Below are 15,021 nucleotides of genomic sequence, written 5' to 3' on the forward strand. Positions count from 1 at the left end.
TTCTCCATTAGAAATTTGGGTGCTATACCATTTGGTACATACATGTTGATTAGTGATATTTCCTTGTTGTCTATACTCCCTTTTAACAGAATATATTTACCTTCCCTATCCCTTTTATTCAGGTCTATTTTTGCTTTGGCTTTGTCAGATATCATGATTGCAACTCCTGCCTTCTTTCTATCTGTTGAGGCCCAAAAGGTCTTACTCCATCCTTTAATGATGACCTTGTGAGTATCACCCACCTCATGTGTGTTTCTTGAAGACAACATATGGTAGGGTTTTGGATTCTAATCCATTCTGCTATTTGTCTATGTTTTATGGGTGAGTTCATCCCATTCACATTCAAAATTATGATTGTCACTTGTGGATTCCCTGGCATTTTGATATCCTCCTCTCATTCTGACCTTTCTTCTTTAGCTATAACCTTTTAGAGCAGTGATTTGCTTTAGATCAGTCCCCCTAGTCTCCTCCCTTGATATGCTTCCCTTTCTAGCCCCTCCCTTTTTGTTCTCTTGCCCTCCCCCCTCTCCTTCCCTCCACTTTTATTTTTATTTATTTTATTTACTCCCTTCCATTTCCCCCTCCTTAATTTTCCCTTCTCTCTTATCCTGTTGGATAAGATAGAATTCAAGATCCCAATGGATCCAGATGTTATTTCCTCTCAGAGTTGATTTCACTGAGAGTAAGATTTAAATAATACCAATTTGCACTCTCTTCCTCTCCTTCTTATAGGAGAATTCTTTCCCTCCCTTTCCCATGTGTATCTTTGTGTAAGAAAGATTATTCTATTTTACAATTTTCTATTTCTTGAAGTAGATCTTAGTACCATCAATGATTCCCCTCTCCCTTTTTCTTTCTTCCCCCCCTTTCTCCATTTTCTTGATGCCCCAATCTTTAGCTATGCATAATTCTTCTAACTACTCTAATGATGCACACAATTTTTAAGTTACACATTACATTTTCCCCACATATTAATATATATATATATAATTTTATATAAATGTAGTCCTTATAGAAGAGAGTTTGAATAAAAAAAGACAATATTTTTCTCATTTCATATTTCACTTTTCATTTTTCTTTTGCTCTTTGTGTTTGGATGTCAAACTTTCCACTGAGTTCTGGTCTTTTTCTTTGCAAATACTTTGAAATCTTTTATTTTGTTGAATGCCCATACTTTCCCCTGGAAGTATATAGTCAGTTTTGATGGGTAGCTGATTCTTGGTTGGAGAATCATTTCTCTTGTCTTTCTGAATATCATGTTCCATGCTTTGTGGTCTCTTAGCGTGTTTGCTGCTAAGTTATTTGTGATCCTTAAGGGGGCTCCTCTATATCTGAAGTTCCTCTTCTTGTAAGATTTTCTCCTTTTGCTTGGAAGCTCATTAATTTGGCGATTACATTCCTGGTGATTGTCTTTTGGGGATTAGTATGGAGGATGTTCTATGAGCACTTTCTATTTCTATTTAGCCCCCTTGCTCGAGAACATTAGGGCAATTTTCTTTGATGATTTCTTGTATTATGGCATCAAGATTTTTGTTTATCTCTGGTTTTCTGGTAGAACAATGATTCTCAAGTTGTCTCTCTTTCCCTTGTTTTCCTGGTCTGTCACCTTATTAGTGAAATATTTTATGTTTTCTTCTAATTCATTTTTTTTTTTACTTTGCTTCATTAATTCTTACTGTTTTACAAGATCATTGTCTTCCAGTAGCTTAATTCTGGTCTTTAAGGACGGGTTTTGCTTTTCAGTTTGTTCTGCCCTTCTGTTTTTGGCCTCCAGCTCTTTCTCCAATTGTGAAGTCTTGTCTGTCAGGTTGCTGGCCTATTTCTGAATTTTTTCCCATTTTTTTTGCCAGAAGGTTTCCATCTTTTGGATAAGCTCCATTTTGAGTTCTTCCAGAGCTTGTAGATAACTTCCATTTGGGGGGGCATGTTTTGATTTTGTGTGAATTTCATCCTCTTTCTATTCTGTCCCCTGGGGTTTCCCTCCATAAAAGTTATCAGTAGTCACTTTTTTCCCTTTCTGCTTGGAGGTTTTATCTTGGGCAGTGTGAGCCATCCCTTCAGTATTTTTCCCTTTCTTTTTTGATCAGAAGTCTGGGTGATATGGGTGGGCTCTCTGTGGATTTAAGTTGCCTCAGACTAGTTCTTCCCAGCCTCTGTGGTTTGTTAGCATGCCCTCCACCTTGCTCTTCTCTCTGTTGTGTAGGAATCTCCTGTAAAACCGATCTGAGTGGTAGATCTCTGGTAGTCCCTGTCAGTTTCCAAGCACCCTGGCGTGGCCCCTCTCACTACAGTGAGTAGCAGAGCTTTGGCTTCAGGCATTTTCTACAGTTTCTCCAGACTCCACACTGTTTGCAGTTTGCAAAGGCCCCCAAAGACTGCACGCTCTCCAGTGTCCAGGGTTCTCCAGTGAAACCACCCTGACAGGTATTTTCCCTACCTTAGATCCTACCCTCCTTAGGTCTGAAGGACCCTGGAGTGCACCCCCCATACAGAGACGTTCATCACTCACTCACTATCCCTGGTGAGTGCTCTGTGCCCCTACTCTGGTTCCGTGGTGGAGGGGGGGAGCAACTCAGTTCACATTTTTTTGCAAGCTTTTCCTCCTTCTTATAGTGTTGAAATGTTCACTCCCCACATACCTTCATTACTGTGGCATACTGGAGAGTCCCTCCATTCTTCCAAGGATGATTTTTATGCTGTTTTGAGGTAGACTATTTTGTTCCATGCCAGGGAGAGGAAGTGATTAGTGTTTAGATTATAGCCATTTTTACCCGGACGTCCATTTATCACTTTTATTTGCTGACATTTTGGCCAATATGAGAGGTTTAAGGGCATAACTCAGAGTTGTTTTAATTAGCATTTCACTAATCAGGAGGGATTTAGAATACTTTTTCATGTGCTTACTGGTAATTTTGATTCCATGATATGAAAACTGCCTATTCATGTCCCTTGACCATTTGTTTATTAGGGGATGGCTTCATTTTTTGTAAATTTGACATAGTTCCTCATATATTTGTGAAATTGAACCTGTCAGAGTTTTGTTATAGAAAATATTCTCCCAGTTTGTTGCTTTCCTTCTAATTTTGATTGTATTGCTTTTGTTTGTCCAATATCTTTTTAATATGATATAATCAAAGTCATTCATTTTACATTTTGCAAGTTCTCTATCTCTTACTTGGTCTTAAATTCCTTTTTTTCCCACAGATCTGACAGGTATACTATTCTATGTTCATCTAATTAATTTATGAGTTCTCTCTTTATATTTAAGTCATGTACCCATTTTGAATTTATCTTGTTGTAGTCTGTAGGATGTTGATCTAAACCTAATTTATCCCATATTAATTATCCAATTTTCCTAGCAATTTTTGTCAGATAGTGATTTCTTTTCCCCAAAGCTAGAATTTTGGGGTTTATTAAACACTAACTTGCTGAGGACATTTACCCCTAGTCTATTCCATTGATCCACCCTTCTGTCTCTTAGCCAGTACCTTAATGCTTTCATGACCACTGTTTTATAGTAAAGTTTAAGATCTGGTATTGCTAGGCCACCTTTCACATTTTTTTCATTATTTCCCTTGATATTCTCAATCTTTTGTTCTTCCAAATGAACTTTGTTATAATTATTCTTGTTCAGGAAAAAAGAAATTTTCTTAGTAGTGATATGGCACTGGATAAATAGATTAATTTGGTTGGAATTATCATTTTTGTTATATTAGCTCATCCTACCCTGAGCAATTAATATTTTTCTAATTGTTTAGATGTAGTTTTAATCATGGGAATAATGTTTTGTAGCTTTGTTCATATAATTCTTGTGTTTTTCTTGGCAATAAATTCCTAAATACTTTATATTGTCTAGAGTGCTTTTAAATGGAGTTTCTCTTTCTAACTCTTTCTGCTGAGTTTTGTTGGAAATATATAGAAATGTTGATTGATGTCTTATGTGAGTTTATCTTGTACCCTGAAAATTTGCTAAAGTTTTTAATTATCCAGACTAGTCTTTTAGTTGATTTTCTGGAATTCTTTAAGTATACCATCATATAATTTGCAAAGAATGATAGTTTAATTTCCTCATTGCCTGTGTAGTGAAAATTTCACCTTTGAAGATTGTTATAATATTAAAACTGTGGTTGCCAAGGAATTTACTTATGAAATTCTTAAAATGAAACATTCAAGTCAGAATGGACTTTATGGTGGTTTAATCACAATGGGAATAAGAGAAGGGAGAGGGAGAGAAGTAGAGAGGAGAAAAGGGAAAAGGTTTACTCAACCTCTGGCAGGGAGCCAGAGGGAGTTAGGCCCAAAGGGGCAAAGGTAGAGAAAGAAACAATCCTTGACTCACGTGACCAATCTGAAGGGAAGCTGACTGTGGGCCTCCACCTTGCTCAAGCTTCTAGCATGAACTGGCATCTAGCCCTGTCCACAGGAAGTGAGTGAATTCCAGAGGCTGCTCTTTTGGTCACTTCCTGTGACTCACAAGTGCCAATGGTGGCTCAAGCTTGGCTTAGGACAGCCCAGGTGGGCAGTTAATTATTTCTGATTTGTCATTGACTAGCACATGCCCGTGTAATGTGGGTGTGCACAATTTTGGGTGCTAGACCAAGCAAGATGGATATTTTGAAATTCACACCTACTTTAATTTCTTCTTTTTCTTCTCTAACTGCTAAAATGTTAAATAATATAGGTGATTCCTTGTTTCATTCCTGATCTTATTGGGAAGGCTTCTAACTTGTCCCCACTGAATATGATATGAGCTGATTGTTTCAAACACATACTGTTTATTGTTTCAAGGATAGACCCATATATTCCTCAACTTTCTAGTGTTTTTAATAGGAATGAATGTTGTATTTTGTCAAAGGCTTTTCTGCATTTATTGAGATTATCATGTGATTTCTGTTGGTTTGGTTATTGATATGGTCAATTAAATGAATGGTTTTCCTAATATTAACTCATCCTTGCATTCCTGGTGTAAATCCCACCTGATCATAGTGAATAATTCTTATGATAATTTGCTAGAGAATTTTGGTTAGTATTCTATTTAAGATTTTTATCTGTGTTCATTAAGGAGATTAGTTTATAGTTTTCTTTCTCTGTTTTTGACCTGCTTGGCTTTGGAATAAGTACCATATTTTTGTCCTAAAAGAAATGTGGTAGAACTCCTTCTTTGCTTATTATGTCAAATAGTTTGTTTAGTTTGGGGATTAGTTGTTCTTTGAATGTTTGATAGAAGTCACTTGTGAATCCATCTAGTCTTGGGGATGTTTTCTTAGGAAGTTCTTTGATGGCTTATTCAATACCTTTTTTTGATATGGGATTATTTAAGTATTATATTTCTTCTTCTGTTGATCAAAACAATTTTTTTGTAAATATTCATCCATGCCACCTAGATTGTCATATTTATTACCATGTAATTGGGCAAAATAGTTTATTAATGATTGCCTTAATTTCCTCTTCATTAGAGGTGAGGTATCCTTTTTCATCTGTGCTACTGTTTATTTGATTTTCTTCTTTCCTCTTTTTATTAGATTGACCAGTATTTTTTCTATTTTATTTATTTGTTCAAAATATCAGCTTCCAGTCTTATTTATTAATTCAATAATCCTTTTTTATTTCAAGTTGATTAATTTCTCCTTTAATTTTTAGGATCTCTAATTTAGTTTTCATCTGAAGATTTTTAATTTGTTCACTTCCTCATATTTTTTTAATTTGTATGCCCAGTTCATTGATCTTTGACTTCCGTAATTTGTTAATATATGCACTCAAAGATATAAATTTCTCCCTGAGTACTGCTTTGACCGCATCCCATAGATTTTTAAAAAGATGTCTCACTATTGTAACTTTCTTTAGTGAATCATTAATTATTTCTATGATTTTTTCTTTAGGTAACTGATTTTGGAGAATCATATCATTTAATTTACAATTCATTTTTATTTGCCTCACCATGTACCTTTAATAATTATTATTTTTTCTTGAATTATGATCTGAAAGGTTTGCATTTATTATTTCTGCACTTTTCCATTTGTTTGTCATTTTTCTATGCCCTAGTACATGGACAATCTTTGTGAATCTACCATGTGCTGCTGAATAAGTGTATTCCTTTTTTTCTTATTCATTTTTTCTCTACATATTTATTAACTCTATTTTTTCTAAGATTTCATTCACATCTCTTACCTCTTTCTTATTTATTTTTTGGTTTGATTTATCTAGTTCTGATAGAGGAAGGTTCAGGTCTCCCACTAGTATAGTTTTACTATCTATTTCCTCCTCCAACTCCACTAGTTTCTCCTTTAGAAATTTGGATGCTATACTATTTGGTGCATAAATGTTGAGTACTGATATTTCCTCATTTTCTATACCGTCTTTTATCAGGATTTAATTACCCTCCCTATCTCTTTTAATCAGATCTATTTTTACTTTGGTTATTTCAGATATCATGATTGCAACTCTTGCCTTCTTTTTCTCAGTTGAAGCCCAATAGATTTGGCTTCATCCTCTTACTTTCACTCCATGCATATCTACCTTCCTCATGTGTGTTTCTTGTAGACAGCATATGGTAGGATTTTGGTTTCTAATCCACTCTGCTATTTGCTTTCATTTTGTTCATGAGTTCATCCCATTCACATTCAGACTTATGGTTACCACCTGTGTATTTCTCAATATTTTAATATCCTCTCCTAGTTATGCCCTTTCTCCTTTTGTTATTTTCTTTTAAACTAATGGTTTGCTTTTAATCATTCGCCTATTCCCGACCCTTAGTTTTACTTCTCTTTTATTGCCATCCATTTTTGTTCCCTTCTTCTTATTGTTTTTAGGGACTATTAAATTTCCTCCACCCTCTTTTTCCCTCCCTTTTGGTACTACACACCCCACTCCCCCACTTGGTTTTTCTTTTTTCACATTCCATATAGGGTAAGATAGAATTCAATTTCCCCAATAGATATAGCTGCTCTTCCCTCTCAGAATTGATCCCACTGAGAGTAAGATTGGAGTATTACCTACGAACATTCTCTTTCTTGACTTATTATTATACTATTCTTCTTCTCCCCTACCCGTGCACCTCTTTATGTGGTATAGATTTTCCTACTTATCTTATTCCTTTGAGTTTCTTTTGGTGAAATTTTCTATTAACCCCTGCTTTTTCTTTCTTTGCATATCATCTTAGACCACTTACTATCCCAGCCTCTACTTATGAATAATATTCTAATTACTATAAGATTGAATATAATTTATAATTTTTGAGTGTTAGAAATGACATTTTTACATACAGGAATATAAACAATTTGATCTTATTGAAGCCTTTAAAGAAGAAAATTATTATTTTTTTTTCTTTCCCCTCTCTGTTTCTCTTGATTTTTGTGTTTGGATATAAAATGTTCTACTTAGTTCTTGTCTTTTATTTACAAATACTTAGAAATCTTCTATTTTGTTCAATGCCCATACTTTCCCCTGGAAGTGTATATTCAGTTTTGATGGGTAGATGATCCTTGGTTGAAGACCCAATTCTCTTGCCTTTCTGAATATCAGATTCCAAGCCTTGTGGTCATTAATGTGGCAGCTACCAACTCTTGTGTAATCCTGACTGGTGGTCCTTGCTACCTGAGTTGTCTCTTTTTGTCTTCTTGTAAAATTTTCTCCTTAGCTTGGAAGCTCTTTGCTTTGGCAATTACATTCCTGGGGGTTATCTTTTGAGGATTTATTATAGAGAGTGATCAATGGACTCTTTCAGTGTCAATTTTGCCCTCCTGTTCAAGATCATCAGGGTAATTTTCTTGGATAACTTCTCATAATAAGATGTCAAGGCTTCCTGTTTATTTCTGGGTTTTAAGGTAAATCAATGATTCTCAAATTGTCTCTTCTAGATCATTTTTTTGTGGTCAGTCATTCTGTCAGTGAGGTATTTCACGTTTCCTTCTATTTTGTCAGTATTTTGACTTTGCTTTATTAATTCTTGCTGTTTTCAAAGATCATTGGCTTCTAATTGTCCAATTCTGGTCTTTAAAGACTGGTTTTGTGCTATAATGTTTTGGTTTTTCTTTTCAGTTTGGTCTGTCCTGCTTTTCATGGCTTCCCAGCTGCTTAATTTTGGCCTCCAATTTATTGATCTTTTCATTTTATTTCTGGGCTTCTTTCTCCAATTGGAGTTTTTGTCTTTTAAACTGTTATTTTCTTTCTGAATTATTTCCCACTTTTCTTGCCAAATAATTTCCATCTTTCTCATAATCTCAGACTTAAATTCTTCAAGAGCGTGTGGCCAATTTCCATTTTTTAAAACCTTGGATGAATTTACTTGTTTGTTGTCTTCTGATATTTCCTCTTTAGTCTGGATTTTTCCTCCATTAAAATTATTCAATGTCAACTCCTTTCTCTTGTTATTCTTGGTGGTTGGAGGTTGTATTTTCTGGGCATTGCTGGTCAGCACTATGCTTGTTTTTCCTTCCCATTACAGTCAGAAGTCTGAGTGAGGATGAGAGGCTTTCTGTGTATTGAGGTAAGGAGAGAGATTTTTGCCTGAGGACACCTCTCAAGTCTCCGTGGCTTCTACTACATGCAGACCCTCTCTATTCTAACTCCATGCCCAAGGAATAAGACTCCTGGGGTTTCAAGTCTAGCAGATATCAGGGGTAAATCCCTGATGACCTTATTCAGCTCCCAAGCACCTAGAGTTGCCCCTCCCTTGCTGGCTCTGATTCTCACACTATGTCTCTGAATCTGGCTCCATAGATGGGGTGGGGGAGGATTCATCAACTCTCATTTTTGTGAGAGCTATTTTACACCCTTATAGTGTGGAAATGCCCAAATCCCACATGCCTTGAATGACGTGCTCTACTATGGATTCCTTTTGTTCTTCTGAATTTTCTTTTTCTCTTTTTATTTTTTTTGTTTGTTTTTTTGAGGTAGTCTATATTGGTCATTGGTGAGGAAAGCAAGAGCCCTGCTTCTATTCAGCAGCCATCTTAATCTGGAAGTCCCTTATCTCTTTTAATGAGATCGATTTTTTTGTCTAAGATCATAACTGCTATTCCTACCTTCTTTTTCTCAGTTGCAGCCTAGTAAATTCTGCTCCACCCTTTTAACTTTAACCTTTGTATGTCTACCTGCATCAAGCATTTTTTCTTGTAGACTGTATATGGAAGGATTCTGTTTTTTAATCCATTCTGCTATTTGCTTCCTTTTTATTGGTGAGTTCATCCTATTCACATTTACAATTATGATTACTATCTGTGTATTTCCCTCCATTTTGACTTCCTCCTTTGATTTTGCCTTTTCTCTCATCCCTCTTACTCTCCCCTCCAACTTTTCATTTTTAGTCAGTTTCTCCCATTTCCCTTCTCTGATGTTATCCCCCTTCCCAACTCCTCCCCCCTTGTTTATTCTCCTCTTACTATAGTGCCTTTTAAATTACCCCCAGACCTTTTCCTCCCTTGTATTGCTCCCGTCCCCAAAAAACTGTTTACTACCCTTCTACTTCTTTATAGGGCAGGATATAATTCTCTGTCCTAATGAATCTGACTATTCTTCCCTCTCTGAGTCAATTTCAATGTGGACAAGATTTAAGTTTTACCTGTCCTTTTCCACCCTTTCATTGTATTGGTCTTCCCCTTTACCCCTCTCACCCTATAGGCTTTTTTTTAATGGGAAAAGTAGAGAGCTAAGGATAAGATTTAAGAGAAGTGGAAGGCTATCTTTAAGGCACAAACTAGAAACTCAAGGAAAATGAGTTTAGAAGGCAGTAGACAGAGGAAGGACAGTTTAGAAGTGACAACTGCTAGATTAGTGACTTCCTGTAGGAGGTTGGGTGTCTTCGTGTCCAGAAGGGAGGAAGAAAGGCAGTTTGTCTGAGCTTGTCTCCCTCAACCTGGCTGTGAAGAATGAGTAAACCTCTAAATCATCTTTGGAGGTACTCTGACTGGAAGCATCTAGAAAAGTGTCTGACGATGCCTGCTATGTTTTCAAGAAGGTTTTTATTTAAAAATCCTGTCAGATTGGCTTTGAGATTTTACTTCAGGGGTCATACCCCCTGAAGTCAACTTAGCCATTTGAGATCTATCATGAATGGTTTTCAGAGACAGCTTGTGAACTAAATCTAACCAACTACTAAGGGTCATAGATGAGTAGCTTAGTCAGCTTTTGGGGAACAACTAGATAAAAATAGGGAACTGCTAAGTCAGCCAGAAAACCCCACAACTTCCTCTTGAGTGGGACTTAGAGAATTGTGGGGTTACTAGCTAGATCACTTAGAGTTAGGGACCCCTTCTTCTGATCCTCAATTTGTATCCTCTCTTATAATAAAAGATGTATTGTTTTTTATATCAATTGTCTCCAAGGCATTTCCGTAACTGGCCCAGTGTAAGAAAGTGATTCTGTTTTGTTTTCACTAACCAGAAGTTAGAATACCCAGAGATCATGGCTGGGTATTCAGGGGGATTCCAAGTGGAAACCACTCTATCCACACTGGGTTTCTCCACTTTATCTATTTTTTTAGTCTTTTCCCCCTCCTTACACCCTTACACCCTCACACCATTGACTTTTTATTAAATATACATTTACCACATTTTATCTCTTTTCTCATTTATTATCCTTATTTTACCCTTAGTTTTTTATACATATTTTGACATATCCTATACAGTTTGTCACTGTACCCTCTAAGTATACTTCTTCTAGATAACCTGATGATAATAGCAATTTTTAAGAGTTACCAATATCATCTTTACCTATAGGAGTACAAATCATTTGAACTTTTTGGTACCTTAAAAAGTTTTTTTCCCCTTTCTTAATTACCTTTTGATATTTCTCTTAAGTTCCATGTTTGGGCATCAAATTTTCTGTTAAGTCAACTCTTTTACTTATGGATGCTTGGAGGACTTTTATTTTATTATATGACCATACTATCCCCTGTAAGAATATAGACAATTTTGCTGGGTAGTTTATTCTTGATTGAAGATCCAGTTCCCTTATTTTCTGGAATATCATATTCTATGGCTTTTGGTCTTTCAGTGTGGATACAGCCAGGTCCTAACTGTGACTCCATGATATCTGAATGGTTTCTTTTTAGTAATTTTTAGTATCTTTTCCTTGGTCTGGAAGTTTTTGAACTTGGCTATACTGGATGTTGTCAATTTTAAGGCAAGAGGTGATCTATGGATTCTTTCAATTTCCACTTTTCTCTCATGTTCAAGTATATTGGGGCAAATTTCTTGGATAATTTCCTGTAAAATGATGTCCATACTTTTTCTTTTGTCATGATTTTCTGATAGTCCAATAATTCTTAAATTGTCTCTTCTGGATCTATTTTTTCTGGATCTAATTTTATCAATGAGATGTTTCATATATTCCTCAAATTTTTAATTCTTTTGATTTTATTTTATAGACTCCTGCTGCCTTATAAAGTCATTTGCTTCTAGTTGTTGGAGTCTAATTATTAAAGACTAAATTTTATCCCTGACTTTTTGATCCTCCTTTCCTTTTTGGATTATTTTTCCTTGTAAGTCATATTTTTACTTTCATTGCCTTGTTTTCAAGCTGGTCGTTTCTAGCTTTCAAGACATTATTTTTTTGTTTTAGTTCATATGCTTCCATTTCCATATGATCTATTTTGATTTTTAAGTTATTTTCCAAATTTTCTTCAGCCTCTCTTAATTGTTTTTTTGAATTGTGCTTTGAGTTCTTCCAAAGCCTTTGTCCAATTCACTGGAGTTCCTGAGTTTTTGCTGGGTTTTCTTTGGTCTTCCTCTGTTCCATTTGTTCTTTGTTCATTAATGGTTAGAAACTGTTGATTATAATTTCTTTTTCTGTTTTTACTCATATTTTTTTCCATTCTTTTTCCTCATCATTGGCTATATTCTTGGTCTTCTGTTTATTTGCTGGATCTGTGGGTTTTGGCCATTCTGTCCTGAAGGGACTTCTCCATTTGTTGATCAACTGGATCAGACTTTTGGAGTTGACATGTTATATTAATAAGCCCCGAGGCCAGATCTTCCCCAGTTTCCAGGAGAAGCTGAAGGTGAAGGTGAATATGTAGAGACCAAAGGTATTTACCCTTGTCCTTCTCTCTTCCTTTCTGTCTACCACCTTCCTTCCAGCTGCCTTGGTCAGAGCCATGAGCTTCCCACATTTGTACCAAGATACTCTGTCATTGTTGCAGCTTACTCCCTGGAATCCCAGTCAGTCAGATTCTTACCATGGTTCTCAGTGTAGCTGGTGTGGGAGGGGTATTGGATATTGAGCTTCTCTGCCCTCTGAAGGCTTCTAATCTGCACTATTGCAAGACTGGATTAAGCTGGCCAAGTTGATCTATAGAGCTGAATGTGCCCTGAGGCCAAAACCTTCAGAGGTAGAAGCCCAAGATGGAAGAGTGGTGGCTGACAGCTGTGACTAGGCTGCTCCCCTCTCTGTCCCTCTCCTCTGACTACCTCCCTGCCAGCTGTAGTCAGAGTCCTATGCCTCAAGTACCTTTGGTAGCAAATACTTCCTCTGGGCTGAAGAACTCACCCTGAGATCCCAGCAACCACCTTAGTCTCATCACAGTAGGTGGGAGAAGGGTCCTAGGACCTTCTTTCTTTCTTTACCTTAAACCTGAGAATTCAACCTTCTCTGCATTTCTTTTAAGTTGAATGTAGCAGGAGAGTCCCCTGGCTCAGTTCTGTTGTTGCATTTAGTTTTCTGTCCCCCTCTAAGCTCTTTGTTTTTGATTGGTATGGAAGGGTTTTCACATAGGACTTCACTTTCACTTCTTCTCAGCTGCCATGTTGACTCCAACTCACAACAGATAATTTTAACAGGCAAAAGCATTCACTTCAAATCCAACACACAAAAGCCTAGTACTGAGAAAATATGTCATTTATAGAATCTATTGGATTGAAAATGACATTTCCTCTTCAAAATGAATAATTGATTAATACAAGTAAGAACATCAAACAAAATAGCTTTTGTAGATAATATTTAATATCAAGTGAGGGAGAGATTGCAAGGGGGTAGGCAGCACAGTGACTGAACTCTAGATAAATCAGTTAGAGAAATAGTTGTATTACAAGGAGACTTCATAGGAACTAAGACTATCTGAATGATTCTAGATGGTGACTTTATTCTTACATTTCTTTACTATTATTTCTATTTAGTTTACTTCTTACATATACCATATAAGTAATTGTTTATGCATGTATGATTTTCTGTAAATTGCATGAGTATCTTTGCATACATGAGGAGCTGGGATGACTGATACTCATGAAACTTCTATACTTTCCAGTGTTCTTCTCAGATTATCACTATGACACGTTTCATTGGATTATCTCTTAGCCTTTACCTCAAGGTTGAGTGGATTCTCTTGTGGGTGATCAGGTGAAGGATCCCCCTACGAATTTTCTTATTTTTCACACTGTAGATGATGGGATTGAGAACAGGAGGCACTAGTAGGTATATGTCAGCCATGAGGACATGCACAAGGGGAGAGGCATGCTTGGCAAAACGGTGAACAATGGAGAGGCCAATCATGGGCACGTAGAGGATGAGAACAGCACAGATGTGGGAAGCACATGTGTTCAGGGCCTTTAGCCTCTCCTCCCAGGAGGCAATGCTCAACACAGAGTGAAGGATGAGGATGTAAGACACCAAGATGCCCAGAGAATCTAATCCCCAAAATAGAGTGACCAGAAGTAACCCATAGATAAAGTTGAATTTGGTGTCTGCACAAACCAGGCGTATTATATCCTGATGCAGACAGTAAGAATGAGAAAGGACATGGGAATGACAAAATGGGAGGTATGCCAGCCGAATCATCAATGGAATGACAGGGAGGGAGCTCCGAAGAAAAGCAAATATTCCAATTCTAGCAATACGTTGTGGAGTAAGGATGGTGGCATACCTTAGGGGATGGCAGATAGCTACATAGCGATCAAAGGCCATTGCTAGGAGAACTCCTGATCCTGTGAAGGAGAAGGCATGAATGAAAAACATCTGGGTCACACAAGTGTTGAATTCAATCTCCCTAGAAATGGACCACAACACTCGGAGAACAGATGTAAGGGTAGGAAGGCACATGCCCATGTCTGAAAAGGACAACATGGCCAAAAAATAGTACATAGGTTCATGGAGGCTTGGGTCAGTCCAGATAGCATGAAGGATGGTGCAGTTACCTGTTATTCCAATAAAGTAGAGGATGCAGAAGGGGATAGAGATCCAGTGATGTATTGTCTCAAAACCAGGAATTCCAGTAAGATAGAATGTAGAAGAAGGGATGCTACTGGCATTGAAGTCGGCCATGGAAATACCCCCACAAAGTCACATCCTATCCCCTTAAAAATGAAAAATATGTTAGAACTTAGAGTGAGTACTTTACTATATGCCTGGATACTATTCCACACCATAACATCATACCGATATCCATCCTTTCATTTTTCCTTTGTACAATGATTCTACTTACCTTCCATTTTGTGTTTTGACTAATAATTATAAATCATTTCTGGGGTTCAAGGATATTTAATTTTTAAGCCTATCATTCTGTTATTGATATTATACAAATTGTAAGTAGAAAATTAGGCCCTGCTTCAGATTTTTCCCTTGTTAGCCATATCACCTCAGTTGTGCCTTCTATTAAAATTTCATATTCTAGGCTGATATTTTTCTTTGTAGTTGCTTCTTTTAATCAGCAAAATGGCTAGTCTGAAAGTGGCATATCCTAACCTATGAACCGAGGAGAACATCAAAATCTAATCTCCCAATAGAAGAGAAATATGGAACATGGATTCACTAGAGAGATGAAGAAAGAATGAACAAGTACAAGGGAAATGGATTTTATACAGAGGGGTCATATTAAATAATAAATTAAGCAGAAATGTTTCTTTCTGCTCCATAATTGTATAATAAATTCTAAAGACTTATTTATTTTTATCCAGTTTATATTATTGTTGCCTGACTTTGTTTTTAGCAAAAATAATATTTTTGACCTGTGATGGCAAAGAGAGGAAATCTATACTATCGTAGCAGGAGTTATGAAATTTTAGAATAAATCTCTGCTTCAGCAAGAATGGG

The 15,021-nt window shown here is 36.5% G+C and overlaps 1 protein-coding gene across 1 annotated transcript; it reads right to left on the reverse strand.

The window, feature by feature from the left end:
• Positions 1-13,044: 13,044 nt before the first annotated feature.
• On the reverse strand, positions 13,045-14,342 carry LOC100021601 (olfactory receptor 51L1-like). Its single transcript, XM_001373668.2, has one exon. The coding sequence runs from the start codon at positions 14,251-14,253 to the stop codon at positions 13,294-13,296; it is 960 nt and encodes a 319-aa protein (XP_001373705.1). The 5' UTR covers positions 14,254-14,342; the 3' UTR covers positions 13,045-13,293.
• Positions 14,343-15,021: the final 679 nt, after the last annotated feature.

The sequence above is a fragment of the Monodelphis domestica genome, chromosome 4 (genome assembly GCF_027887165.1).
Source record: "Monodelphis domestica isolate mMonDom1 chromosome 4, mMonDom1.pri, whole genome shotgun sequence".
Lineage (NCBI taxonomy): Eukaryota > Metazoa > Chordata > Mammalia > Didelphimorphia > Didelphidae > Monodelphis > Monodelphis domestica.